This window comes from Oratosquilla oratoria, chromosome 26 (genome assembly GCF_046742065.1).
Source record: "Oratosquilla oratoria isolate Oo_2021 chromosome 26, ASM4674206v1, whole genome shotgun sequence".
NCBI classification, from domain to species: domain Eukaryota; kingdom Metazoa; phylum Arthropoda; class Malacostraca; order Stomatopoda; family Squillidae; genus Oratosquilla; species Oratosquilla oratoria.
In genome coordinates this window covers 5153689-5167437 of record NC_134802.1, presented here as the reverse complement: position 1 = coordinate 5167437, position 13749 = coordinate 5153689, and the positions used below count along the sequence as shown (strand labels likewise).

General features: G+C 40.8%; 1 protein-coding gene across 2 annotated transcripts in view; it reads right to left on the bottom strand.

Annotated features, from left to right (window-relative positions):
* The window catches only part of LOC143039179 (uncharacterized), a 387022-nt gene that overhangs the window by 171989 nt on the left and 201284 nt on the right, over positions 1–13749 (bottom strand). For both annotated transcript variants that reach the window (XM_076209036.1, XM_076209037.1), the window contains one exon: positions 12941–12986. In XM_076209036.1, the coding sequence (XP_076065151.1) occupies positions 12941–12986 (46 nt within the window). The remainder of the gene's footprint in view (positions 1–12940; positions 12987–13749) is intronic.

Below are 13749 nucleotides of genomic sequence, written 5' to 3'. Positions count from 1 at the left end.
TCATCAACCCTATCTCCCAGCTCCCTTTCCAGCCCCATTCTCCTCCTCACCTTTTCTCGTTCTATCTAGCCTAGTAACCCCTAGCATACTTCTCAGACATTTCATTTCAAACACATTCAAACTCCTCTCTTCCTCTCTCATGTTCCATGTTTCTGCCCTGTACAGTTCTGTCGGCACAATCACTCCTTCATATAACCTCTTTTTAGCATCCATTCCCAGAAGTCTATTTCTCATTACACTTTTTAATCCAAGACATTTACTTGCTTCTCTCAATCTACATTCTACCTCCACCCCCACTCCTCCCTTTTCTGCCACATTCACACCCAAGTATCTACAACTATCCACTTCCTCCAGTTGCTCTCCCTTAACCACTTCACTATGGGCCAAAATCTCACGGGCAGCATTAGCTGCCAGACGTATGATGTTTCGTCATAATACTCACATCATAAAAAATAGTCACCGCTTATATCGATCGTTCTTTCACCTGTGAATTTTGATAACCATAGAAAATGTGATGAAGACAGTTTAGAGAGTATGTCATTATGCAGGGGCAACTACAATAAATATAATCAAGACGCCGATATGGCAGCCTCGCGTATCCACTTGCTCCTCATGCCGCCTACGTAGGCGGCACTGTATGGAAGGGGTTAATGCTCACTTCCAGCCTGCTGTCACTTTCTCCCATTGTACATCTCATCACCTTACTTTTGCACACATTTATCTTCAGCTTCCTTCTTTCACACACCTTATCAAACTCTGTCACTAACTTCCTCAATCCCTCCTCTGATCCTGCTACAAGTGCAGTGTCGTCCGCAAACAACAACTGGCTCACCTCCCACTTTTCTCCATTTTCTTTAATCATCTCCAACCCCTGACCCACTACCCTTGCATTCACCTCTCACACCACCCCATCCATGTAAAGATTGAACAGCCAGGGCGACATAACACATCCATAACGAAGTCCCACCTTTACCTCAAACCATTCACTCTCTCCATTTCTAATCCTAACACAAGCTCTACTACTCTCGTAAAAACTCTTGACTGCTCTTAACAGCTTTCCTCCTATCCCTTATATCTGCAGTACCTCCCACAGTGCCTTCCTGTCTGTCCTGTCATAAGCCTTTTCCAGATCCATAAAAGCCCAAAGAACATCCTTACCTTTTCCTATAGCTTTCTCACATACCTGTCTTACCACAAAGATCTGATCTACACATTCCCTACCTATCCTAAACCCACACTGTTCCTCACCAATTACTCCCTCTGTTCCTCTCCTAATCCTCTCAATCAAGACCCTCCCATAAGCCTTCCCAACTACACTCAACAAGCTGACTCCTCTAAAACTACTACACTCACACTTGTCCCCCTTTCCTTTGTAAAGCGAAACTATACAGGCACTCCTCCAGTACTCTACCCTCTCTTAAACAAACATTTAATAACCTCACCAGCCAGTCTACCATAACTGTACCTCCTTTCTTCACACATTCTGCATGGCATCTATCCAACTCAGGTGCCTTACCTGCTCTCATCATCTTAACAGCTGCTTTCACTTCATCCTTCCCTATTTCTCCTCCATTTTCCTCACTCATCACTCTCATTTTCTTAGCGCTTCCCACTGCAACTACCTTTCCCTCCCTATCCTCCTTCACATTTAGCAACTCCCTAAAATACTCTGCCCACCTTCCTCTCACTGCCTTCTCTTACATTATCATCTCTCCATCTGTACCTTTTACCTTTTCTTCTCTACTTGATTAGCCTCCTCTTTCTCTTTTAATTTCCTTCCAAAACATCTTTTTATTACTTTCAAAAATTTCTGTCATACTCTTACCCCATTTCACATCTGCTCTCCTCTTTGCTTCCTTTATCTTATGCTTAACTTCCCTTCTCTTTACTTTGTACCTCTCATACAATTCCCTCGTCCTAATTTGTAGCCAATCTATGAATGCCTGCTTCTTCTCTTCTACACCTTTCTTTGCTTCCTTATTCCACCACTCACTACCCTTCCTTCTATTTCCTCCCGCCCTCCTTGTTCCACACACCATCTTTGTACACCTTATGACTCCCTCCTTGAACCATCCCCATTTCTCCTCCACTCCTAGTTCTACTCTATCCTTTACTCCCTCCCACTCCTCTTTCAGCTTCTTCTTATACTCATTCTCCTTTTTTTTTTTTCATTTAAGCAGTTCACTGTTAGTACCTCCCTACCTTCTACCTTTTTCCTCTTTCTCCACCTATTCTCCACTCTCAATTTACCTTCCACCAGAAAATGATCTGATATTCCCCCACTCTCTCCCCTTAGAACATGTACATCCTTAACTCTTCCTACCATACTCCTGGTTACCACTATGTAGTCCATTAACGCTCTATCTGCCACCCTTCCATCCACCACCCTCTCCCATGTGTACTTATGCTTAACTTTCTTCCGAAACACTCTATTTGCTATCATCAACTCTCTTTCAAGACACATCTCCACAGTCAATTCTCCACTACGATTTATACCTGGAACTCCATACTTCCCAATTACTCTGTCTATTGGTTCATTTCCTACCCTAGCATAGGTCTCCCAATACAATTACATTGACATTTCTCCCTAATCCCTCTATGCACTCATTTATACCTAACCAAAAAGCCTCCCTTTCCTCTAAGCTCTTCTCACTACCAGGCCCATACGCACTTACAAAAAGCCACATCTCCCTTCCCAGTTCCACCTTAATCCATATCAACCTTGATGAAACTTCCTTCCACTCCACTACCCGCTTACTTATCCCTTCACTTACTAGTATAGCCACCCCTTCTCTCCCTCATCCCCTCTTCACTCCTGAGTACCTCCCAGCTACACTCCCAAACTCACAGTTGCCCTTTCCTTTCATTTTAGTTTCACTCAAAGCCAGCACATCCATCTTTCTTCTCACATACTACCTATCTCTTCCCTTTTACTCTCATCTGTACCACATCCATGCACATTAAAAGACCCAAACCTTAGGGTACTGGTTGGAAAACTCCCAGACCCTCTTATGAGTTTACTTTCTTTTTTAGGAATGTCCCTTCTTGGGACTACAGGTAATAGGACTCCTAATCCCATCTCCCGTCCCATTTTTTGTCACCTTTTACGACTCAAGTGGAAAGACTTGGTGGTAGCATTCTCTTCCCCTACTACAACGTAGGCGAAAAAAGGAAATGAATATTCAGAGAAATGGTACAGGACAGTAACAAGGGGTTGGGGGACAGCATAACGGAGGGATAGTCGTAGTATAAAAGTGTCATCATTTCTCTATGAACAGAGTTTTCCTCTATCACAGACAAAATGATGTGTGGCTCTGGTCCATAGGGATGCCCCATATAGACCCTAAAGTATCAACTGCATGCTACTTTGCCACAATAACATGCAGCCAATACCCCAGAGCATAAATAGTAAACTTTACATTTTATAACGCGAGTATTATGATGCATCAATCAGGAATTCAATGTTGTGTGTGAGAATTTGACTCATATTGAAGAGGTTAATGCCTTAACCATCCTTCCATGTATTTACCTAGTTGTATCTTACGGAAAGGGGAGCTACACTCGTAGTGTTCCACCTTTGTATCTCGCAGTGTCTAGTTTGCTCTTAAATTCATGTTTGAATTTTGCACACACTATTGTTTCATCCAGTTTGTTCCAAGTGTCCACCATGTGTATATGCTTGACTTTTTTCCTAAACAGTGTGTTATCTATCAACTCTCTAAACACATCACCACAATTCTTACTTGGCACTCCAAACTTCCCAACCACTCCAACTGTTGTTTCATCCCCTACTCTAGCACTGTAATCTCCCAATACCACTACACTGACATTCCTCCCAAAACTCTAAGCACTCACTTAAACCTATCCAATAAGCCTCCCTTTCCTCTACACTCTTCCCAATTATCTCTTGTATTAGTGCAATATGTATGTTGTGTTCATGTTGGAAGTGAAGTAGTTCTGTGTATTTGTCAGTGGACCCATTTATGTATAACTGTAGTATGTTTAGTGTATTTATGTTTTGGTGTGTTTGTGGGTGTGAAGGTTGGTTACAGCTCCAGTTTTTTGGTTATTGGTTTGGGTTTGTGAGTGTTGTACATTTCAGATGGAACCATTTGTGGCATGTGTTACATTTTAAGGATGTGTATAATGGGAGAAGACTTTTTCCCCCTACAGGGGGTAGCCAAAAAGAAAAAGGCATAGAAAACACTCCCACCCATTCCATTTCCTATATATTCCACTCCCCTCCACCCTCCTCCCTCCCTCTTATCTTGGCACCTCCTGGATGATGGGTCATCCCTACATCCTGTCCACTGCCCTGGGTCAGAAGCAGTGTGCAAGACGCAGCACATCCACAGCAATTCCGCTTCATAAATTTGGCGACCCCCCCCCCTCTCCGTCCCCTCATGCAGAAAAGGAGAAGACGGGGAGAAATCCCTTCGGGCTGCATCAAATTTTTTCTCATACATACTTCCTCACCCCCCCATCCCCCACCCACTCCCCCTCTATGGTAATTACGGTTTAGCAAATTCAAGAATATCCGAGAACTTACTTGGTAGCGTTCTCAGACAATCGGTGTGAAATGATGTAGAACTTGAAGGCTTCTTATGAGAAGACGTAAGAAGGTCCCTTGCCAACCGGTTTTAAGTGTGGTCAGACTGGTACCAGAGCTCTGGGTGTTCTGTAGTTCAGACCCAACGATAGCAGCCGTATTCGGCAGGACTCTTACGTGTTAAAAAAAAAAAACTCGAAGCCATGGGTTAACTTTTACCTTAAGCAAATTCTCAAAGTTTCCCAATTTTTAAACCAAAATTATTTCATAGATTCAATAAATAAAAGGGAGGGGAGTTTAATAGTATCTTATTTAAAGTTATGATAGGAGTGGTTCGAAGTTTCAGGAAAGGCTGCTGAATCAAAAGAAATTAATACTTTGAGGGAGATCACCAAACCGAGGTAAGCACTAATGTTCCCAATAATAATTACCACAGTACAAGGACTTTTGAAAATAATGAGAGCTGATAAGGCACCTGGGTTGGATGGGTGTCATGTGCAGTGTCTGAAGAAGAGAGGTACACTTATAGTGGACTGGCTAGAAAAGTTGTTTAATGTGTATCTAAGGGAGGGGAGAGTGCCAGAGTACTGGAGGAGTGCCTACACAGTTCTGCTTTACAAGGAAAATGGGAACAAATGTGACTGTAGTAGTTTTAGAGGGATCAGTTTGTTGAGTGTAGTTGGGAAAGCTTATGGGAGGGTTTTAATTGAGAGGATTAGGAGAGGAACAGAAGGAGTAATTGGTGATGAGCAGTGTGGGTCTAAGAAAGGTAGAGGGGAGAGTGCCAGAGTACTGGAGGAGTGCCTACACAGTTCTGCTTTACAAGGAAAATGGGAATAAATGTGACTAGTAGTTTTAGAGGGATCAGTTTGTTGAGTGTAGTTGGGAAAGCTTATGGGAGGGTTTTAATTGAGAGGATTAGGAGAGGAACAGAAGGAGTAATTGGTGATGAGCAGTGTGGGTCTAAGAAAGGTAGAGGATGCATGGATCAAATTTTTGTGTAAGGCAGATTCATGAGAAGGCTTTGGCGAAAGGTAATTATGTTTTTGGGCCTTTATGAATTTGGAGAAGGCTTATCAAAGGGAAAACAGGAAGGCACTCGGGGGGGGGGGGGGTACTGTAGATATATGGGACTGGGGGAAAGCTCTCAAAGGTAGTCAAGTGTTTTTACAATAGTAGTAGAGCCTGTGCTAGAATTGGAAATGGAGAAAGAGAGTGGTCTGAGGTAAAGGCTGGGCTGCATCAGGGGTGAACCATGTCATCATGGTTGTTCAATGGGTACAAGGATGGGGTGGTGCGGTAGGTAAATCCATGGGCAATGGGCAGAGGATTGGAGATGGTTAAGGATAATGGAGGGAAGTGAGAGGTGAGGCAGATGTTGTTTGTGGACTACACTGTGCTTGTGACAGGGTCAGAGTAGGGATTAAGGTGATTAGTGATGGAGTTTGGGAAGGTACAGTATGCGATGAGTTGAAGAATGTAGGAAAAAGTAAGGTAATGAGATGTACAAGGGGAGAGGATGGCAGCATGCTGGAAGTGAGTCTTAGATGTGAGAAGTTGGAGGAAGAGAATAGTTCTAAATACTTAGGGTTGCATGTGGCAGGAAATGGAATAGTGTGAGTGGAGGTAAATTGTAGACTGAGAGAAGCAAATAAATGCTTTGGGGGATTAAAAAGTGTCATGAAAAATAGGGCTCTAGGAATGTATGCAAAGAGATTATATTTAGCCTAGTTGTATCGTATGGGAAGATAGCTATGCTCGTAGTGATCATCTTTGTATCTTTCAGCATCAAGTTTGTTCTTAAATTCTTGTATAGTTTTTCCACACACTGTTGCCTCATCCAGTTTATTCCAGATATCTATCACTCTGTGTGGGAAACTATTCTTTTTCAGATCTCTTCTATAACTATCCTTTTTGAGTTTCTTTTCATGTCCTCTTGTTTTTCTCTTATCCCACTTTAATAAATCATCTCTGCCCTGGCTGTTCAACTTATACATGGATGGGGTGGTGCGAGAGGTGAATGCTAGGGTAGTGAGTCAGGGATTGGAGATGGTTAAAGAAAATGGAGAAAAGTGGGAGGTGAGCCAGCTGTTGTTTGCGGACGACACTGCGCTTGTGGCAGGGTCAGAGGAGGGATTGAGGAAGCTGGTGGCAGAGTTTGGGAGAGTATGTGATAGAAGAAAGCTAAAGATAAATGTGAGTAAAAGTAAGGTGATGAGATGTACAAGGGGTGAAAGTGGCAGTAGACTGGAAGTGAACATTAAGGGAGAGCGACTGGAGGAAGTGGATAGTTTTAGATACTTGGGTGCAAGTGTAGCAGGAAAAGGTGGAGTGAAGGTGGAGGTAGAATGTAGATTGAGAGAAGCGAGTAAATGCCTTGGTGGTTTAAAGAGTGTAATGAGGAATAGACATTTGGGAATGGATGCGAAGAGGAGACTGTATGAAGGAGTGATTGTGCCAACAGCACTGTATGGGGCAGAAACGTGGAACATAAGAGAAGAAGAGAGAAGGAGTTTGAATGTGTTTGAGATGAGGTGTCTGAGAAGTATGGTGGGGGTTACTAGGCTAGATAGAGTGAGAAATGAGGAGGTGAGGAGGAGAACAGGGGTGAAAAAGGATTTGGGAGATAGGGTTGATGAAAGAATATTAGGATGGTTTGGACACACGGAAAGAATGAGTGAAGAAAGACTAGTAAAAGAGGTATGGAAGGCAGATGTGGAGGGAGTGAACATGAGGGGACGTCCTAGGATGAGGTGGATGGATGGGGTGAAGGGGGCTTTGGGGAAGAGGGGAATGTCTGTTGAGGAAGGAAGGGAGAGGACGGAAGACAGAGGTGAGTGGAGAATGGTTGTATATGGATGATGTTGTGACTGCATGAGGAGGAATGGGCGGGGAAGTGGGGGGTGGGGTAGTATGTGTGAGTAAATTTTGACGCAGCCCGAAGGGATTTCTCCCCGTCCTCGCCTTATATGCAAAGGGGGACGGAGAGGGGGGGTCGCCGATTAAATGAAGCGGCCTCGCTGTGGATGTACTGTGTCGTGCGACACTGCTTCTGACCCAGGGCGGTGGGCAGGGTGCAGGGATGACCCGTCATCCAGGAGGTGCTCAGATGAGAGGAAGGGTGGGAGGGGTGTGGAGTGTATTTAGGGATGAAATGGGTGGGAGTGTTTTTGTGCCTTTCCCTTTTTGGCTACCTCCCTTGGAAGGGGGAAAAAGCCTTGGTATATGTATGTATGTATGTATGCCAAGGACTTTTATCCCTTTCATAATTCTGTAAATGGTCAGTAGATCTCCTCATTCTCTTTTTTGTTCCAGGGTTGGTAGTTCCAATTTGGAAATCTTTGTTCATATGTCAATTTGGAGAGTGTTGGTGCCATCTTTGTCATTGAATTCTTTCTAATTTCTTTATATTCTTTTTAGCACTGGGTGTCCATAGTGTCACAGCTTACTCCAATCTTTGTTCGTATGTCAATTTGGAGAGTGTTGGTGCTTTGTCATTGAATTCTTTCTAATTTCTTTATATTCTTTATAGCACTGGGTGTCCATAGTGTCACAGCTTACTACGATCTTGGTCTTATCAGTGTAACTAATATTTTCTTTACCATTTCTTCATCCAAATAGTCAAAGGCCACTTTCATTGATCTTAGTAAATTGAAGGTTTCTCTGACTATTTTGTTGATATGCTTGTCTGGTGACATGTCTTTGCTGATAAGTACGCCTAGATCCCTTTCCGAGATGACTTTTTTAAAGAAGTTCATATAACACTCCACACCTTCATTCATGTCATTTATATATATGTCAAACATTATCAGAGCCAATACAGAACCTTGTGGGACTCCACTTATCATTACTTCCCAGGTCGAGTATTTGTCTCTAAGTACCACTCTCATTTTTCTCCTGGTCAAGAAATCTTCCATCTATTCCAATAAATTTTCTTGTACACTTTATTGATTCAATTTTTCTTAGTAGCTTTTTGTGTGGTACTTTATCAAATGCTTTTTGTAGATCTAGGAAAGCACAATCTGCCCATCTGTCTCTTTCTTGCATTATTTCTATTAGCCTTGAGTAAAAGCAAATCAAGTTAGTGGCACATGATCTTCTGTGTCTAAATCCAAAATGTTTTGGATTCAGTATATCATTTTCTCCCAGATATCTAATCCATCTACTTTTTATAGCTTTTTCACATATTTTTACTGTTGAGCTTGTATGGGAGACTGGTCTATAGTTAACTGGATTTTCATTGTCCCCTCCTTTATATATTGGTACAATATTTGCATTTTTCCAATCTTGTGGTACCTTTCCTTCTTTGAGTGAGGAATCAACTATCTTATATATTTTGTCTATTAGTTCATCTATACATTCTTTTAATATCCAATTTGCAATTCCATCCGGACTGGGCCTATGACACTGTATGGGGCAGAGATAGAGAACTATGGTAGGGATTACTAGGTTGGATAGCGTGAGAAGCGAAATGAGGAGAGTGGGGGTGGAAGAGAAGGCAGACAGGGCTAATGAAAGAGTATTGGGATGGTTTGGATGCATGAAGAAAGTGAAGAAAGATTAGTATAAGAGGTGTGATAGCCAGAGGTGGATGAAGTGGGAGTGTTGGGAGGTGTGTGAGACTAAATAAAATCATAACCCATGACATGGAAGGAAAAGTGTTAGAATGGATTAGAGCCTGGATCAGTAACAGAAAACAGCAGGTCACCATAAATGGAGTAAAATCCAGGTGAGGCAATGTTACTAGTGGGGTTCCCCAGGGCTCGTTTTTGGGTTCCTTGTTCATTATGTACATGAACGACTTAGACGAAGGGATAAATAGTGATGTTAGTAAGTTCGCGGATGACACTAAAATAGGATGCCTAATTAGGTCAGGAGACGACACAGAGATTCTGCAAGATGATCTTAACAAATTGTTCACATGGTCGGTGAAATGGCAAATGACCTTCAATATCTCTATGTGTAGCATGTTAAATGTAGGTCTACACGACCTCGAAAATAGATAACACGTTTTTAGAGAAAACTGAATGCAAGAAAGACTTGGGAGTCCAGACCTTAAAACCAGGAAACAGTGCATGTGCATTAGTGCTAGGAATAAAGCTAACAGAGCATTAGGTTTCATTGCTAGGATGGTAACAAATAGAAGTGCAGAGGTGATTATCAAACTCTATCTAGCAATAGTTAGACCCATCCTTGACTATGCAGTACAGTTTTGGTCTCCATCCTACAGAATGTAAAAGAGCCCACAAGATATGGAAACTTACTCGATTTATTGATCACTAGCCGCGAAAGCATGGCAACTGATGTAGAAGTCGGTGAATCTGTTGCAAATAGCGATCACAACTTAGTCAGATTCAAACTCCTAAACAATTTTAGAATAGATACTTGTGTTTCTAAAATACCCGATTTCAGTAATGCTCAGTTCATAGAACTACGTCAGGAGCTTCAGCTTACAGATTGGGAGGAAAAATTAAACGAAAGGCCTGTAGATCAGATGTGGGAAATATTTCAAAATACGCTCACTAAGATGATTCAAACTTACATTCCTTTTAAGGACAGACGTCCCCCAAATCAGGCTCGCCCAAAGTGGCTCGACAAAGAAACTGAAAAAAGTATTGCTAAAAAGAGACAGGCTTATAAGAAATATAAGTGCTCGGGTGCATCTAATGACTATGAAAGTTATGTATCAATACAGAGAGATTTAAAAAAGACAATAAGAAAAAGAAAACGACAATACGAAATGAACATCGCTGAGAAATCCAAAGAGAATCCCAAAGAATTCTATAGTTACATTAGAGATAAAAAGGTTGTTAGGAATCACATTGGTCCACTATTATCTGCTGACGGTCAACTTGAATATTCAAATGAAGGAATGTGTAATCTCTTAAACAATTATTTTAGCTCGGTATTCATAAACGAAACACCTCAAAGTGAATTCCAAACTGAAACCTGTGAAAAGTCTGGGGTAAACTTACTCACTACGGTAAATATAACAAAAGAAACAATTAAAAGGTGTATAGACAAACTCAAAGTTAATAAAACACCAGGGCCTGACGGTTGGCATCCAAGAATCTTAAAGGAAATGAAAAATGAGATTGTTGTTCCATTAGAAATTATTTTCAAGAAATCCATCATATCCGGAGATGTCCCAAGAGAATGGAAGCTAGCTAACGTTACTCCCATATTCAAAAAAGGTGACAAAAAGAAACCAAATAACTATAGGCCTATTAGTTTGACTTCGATCGTAGGAAAAATAATGGAAACTATCATCAGAGATGCTATCGAATATCATTTAGAAAGTAACCGTTTGATAAATGATAGCCAGCATGGTTTCAGACGGAAACGTTCTTGCGTGACTAACTTACTCGAATTCTACAACACAGTTATCTCGAATTATGACAAAAGAAACAATATAGATTTAATATATCTAGACTTTGCAAAAGCTTTTGATACCGTCCCACACGAAAGACTACTTACTAAATTAGCTTTGCATGGAATAAGTGGTAGCCTATTAGGTTGGACTAGTAATTGGTTGAAAGGTCGAAAACAGAGGGTTGTTTTAAATGGAAAAACTTCTGGATGGAAAAGTGTTGCAAGTGGAGTTCCTCAGGGTTCCGTTCTTGGGCCACTTCTATTCATAGTATATATAAATGATATAGACCATGGACTAAAATCTACTGTTTCCAAATTTGCTGATGATACAAAACTGTGCGGAGTGGCAAATGATCACTCAAACCAATTAGATATTCAAGAAGATTTAGATAAATTACAGCAATGGTCTGAAAAGTGGCTAATGAAATTTAACACAAGTAAATGCAAGGTAATGCACATAGGTAAAAATAACAGCAAGTACGATTACAAGTTATTTGGAAATTCGTTAACAAAAGTGGATAGTGAAAAAGATCTCGGCGTAATTATCAGTAACGACCTCAAATCATCCAAGCAGTGTATTTCAGCCTCTGAGAAAGCAAATAAGATTCTGGGATTGATTGCGCGATCTTTTGATTTCAAAAGTCCATCACTCATTAACAAGCTATATAAATCGTTAGTTCGTCCACATTTGGAATATGCTGTTTCCGTATGGTCACCGAATCTCATTAAAGACATTGACAGACTGGAAAAAGTACAACGGCGAGCCACAAAACTGATTCCAAATATAAAAAATAAATCATACGAAAATCGACTTAAGCACATGAATCTGTTTTCCCTAAAAAAGCGTAGACTCAGAGGTGACTTGATACAGGTCTTTAAGATTTTAAAGGGAATTGACAACATCAAAAGTGACCAAATTTTCACATTGAATGAGAATCAGACAAGAAACAATGGTCTCAAACTGTCCGGAAATAGATTCAATTTGGAAGTAGGTAGAAACAACTTTGCCAACCGTGTAGTTAATGAATGGAATAAACTTCCTGCACAGGTAGTGCAATGTAGTTCAGTTCGAAGCTTTAAGAATCATTTAGATAAATACCTAAGTAAGATGCTGTAATTATTATAATTTATGTTATATTATTTGTTTTTGTTTTGTTATAATTTGTCTGTCTGATTTTCATTTATTATTAGTTATATGTCAATTTATTATCATTTACTATTTACCTGTTTGTTTGTTATTCAACTATACCAATGCATTTATTTATGTATTTTAATTGTTATTTACATTGTTATAGTTTTAATTTTATTTTTTTGCATCCGACCTAGATATGGATCAAAAGGTCTCCTGTCGGCATGCTTTGCCTTTGTAATCCTTTTGAATGGACATAAGTTCACTGGAATCAGTACAGAGAAGAATGACCAAAATGATACATGGACTCAGAAATTTGCCTTATGAGGAGAGCCTTAGGCACCTTAACTTACACTCTCTGGAAAGATGCAGTGTGGGGTGATCTAATAGAGGTCATCATATTAAAACAACAGGACTCACAGTAATGGATTTAAACTGGGCAAATTTAGATTTAAGAAGGAAATAGGCAAGAATTGGTTTACTAATAGGGTGGTCAATGAATGAAATAGACTTAGTAACCATGTAGTGAGCGCTGAAACTATCAGTTGTTTTAAGAAATGGTTAGTCAACTTTATGGATGAGGATGACAGGTGGTGATGGATATGGAGCTGCCTTGTGGTCTTTTGCAGTCTCCTTCATTCTTGCTATGTTCTTATGTAATAAGTGACTCTCTGGCCCAGTACAGAGACCAGGTGATCCCTTGGGAGGGGGTGGGAAAGGTGTGTCCACTTGTGGAGCACACCAGGCGACTTCTGCACTTGTCAATATCTTATAGACATCCACCTTTGTCATCCTATGTTGCCCCTGTGGTACAGCCAGAGGTAGGTAGGATACAGCAACACCTCCACTTAGTGAAACTAAAGGCAACCACTGAATTCCATTTGCCTTACCCTTTCACAGCAATAGGAGTGTCTTCTTTGTTTTGTTTCCTTGAATCTGTAAAAAGAGACAGATTAAAGATCAGGTTAGAGTAAAAATTCAAGTTATGAACTGTGTGGCCTCACGTCAGCAGGCCTCTTGGACAACCTACTGCACCTTTCATGACTACAGGGTCACTATCCGTGAACTATAGAGACTGCGTAAAATATCTATTACTTAACGGTGTTTAGCTATTGCTGGTGTCTCATACTGTATGTAATGCTTACATTAATGTATTGTGTTGTGTATATTTCTGTGTAAACAGTGTTTCCATTCTGAAAACAACCATGGACCTCAGTCAGAAGAAGGGTGGGAAGACAAATGAGAAGTGGAGTCAGCAGCCCTTTTTAGCAATCATTTCTTTTTAATGTTGTACATGAAAGTGGCTATACCATCACCTGACTGTGTAGTATGTATGGCAAGAGTAAATGCATCATTGCAACCATTCTGAAGGGGAAATTTATGGAAGGCAGTTTTTAGCATCTAAAAGCTTATTCCATCAAGAAATATCATAGACAATATGGAAGACCAACCGATGGCATAGCCCTATCACCCACCCTTCCATCCACCCTCTCCCATGTGTACTTACACTTTACTTTTTTCCTAAATGCTGCATTAGCTATCATCAACTCTCTGAACATATCATTACCATTAACTCTCCACTATGACCTGGTACTCTATATGTACTTCCCAACTACTGTCTATTGGTTCATTCCCTGCTCTAGTATTGAGATCTCCCAATACCACTACATTGACATTCCTTCCAAAATTATATAACCAC